Source organism: Colobus angolensis, unplaced genomic scaffold (genome assembly GCF_000951035.1).
Source record: "Colobus angolensis palliatus isolate OR3802 unplaced genomic scaffold, Cang.pa_1.0 Scaffold416, whole genome shotgun sequence".
NCBI classification, from domain to species: domain Eukaryota; kingdom Metazoa; phylum Chordata; class Mammalia; order Primates; family Cercopithecidae; genus Colobus; species Colobus angolensis.
The window spans coordinates 831,051-831,943 of NW_012117555.1; the positions used below are offsets into that span (position 1 = coordinate 831,051).

General features: G+C 59.8%; 1 protein-coding gene across 1 annotated transcript in view; it reads right to left on the minus strand.

The window, feature by feature from the left end:
• Window positions 1-447, minus strand: part of SSU72 (SSU72 RNA polymerase II CTD phosphatase homolog (S. cerevisiae)) — a 34,942-nt gene extending 34,495 nt beyond the window's left edge. The window contains exon 1 of the mRNA XM_011956420.1: window positions 338-447. Coding sequence (XP_011811810.1) covers window positions 338-447 — 110 coding nt within the window. The remainder of the gene's footprint in view (window positions 1-337) is intronic.
• Window positions 448-893: the final 446 nt, after the last annotated feature.

Genomic DNA, 893 nt, shown 5'->3' on the forward strand with positions numbered 1-893 from the left:
GCCAACGCCGCGACGGCCCCCGGCGTCCGCAGCAGAGACCCGCACTCTACAAGGACCGTCTGAGCGTCACGGCGCTCAGCGCCGGCGTCCTGACGTCAGCACCCCGCGCCGGCGCCTAGTGTGACGCGCGCCGCGCCGAACGCCCAGACGTCACAAGGTGTCGCCGCTGCGTTTGAGAATGATACGAAATGCCGCGCTTACCCGAGAGAGCATTGAGGACCGTTCCACGGCCCGGCGTCTTGTGTCCTGAGACGATTTTTTGCGTTCCCTCGGTCCCCGTGGGGCCCATAGTTCTCACTTCTGCCACCCCAGAGTCGTCGCGCTTCACTAGATCTACTCCCTCCGCTGTCCCGAAGAGCCACAGACATTCCCGAATTCTGAGGCTCGCTCCAGTCCCGTGTCGCTGTTACCGTCCTCCGGCCCCGGCTCATACAAGCAGGAGCACATCGCTCTTTTATGAAAACCCTTCAACATTTAACCTTTAAATGCGAGGGCCGACCTGTGACAGACCTGGCTGGGAGTGCACGTCGACTAGGGTCTTCCTCGCCTCGGGCTTCCTTGGAGAGGCCGCCTGCTGGTCTGAGATGTGGGTCAAGTTACAGTATATTCAGTCAGCGCGAGTGTGTTGTCCCCAGCGGTGCCTGTCTGCCTGGATGCAGCCTCACGGTGGGCAGTGGGTGGATGTTTTGCTGTGGGAGCGCCACGGACGGGAGAGGGAATTATAATGATTGTCAACCTCATAACAGGCTCTCGGCCAGGCGTGGTGGCTCACGCCTGTAATCCCAGCACTTTGGGAAACCGAGGCTGGTGGATCACGAGGTCAGGAGATCGAGACCATCCTGGCCAAGATGGTGAAACCCCGTCTCTACTAAAAATAAAAAAATTAGCTGGGC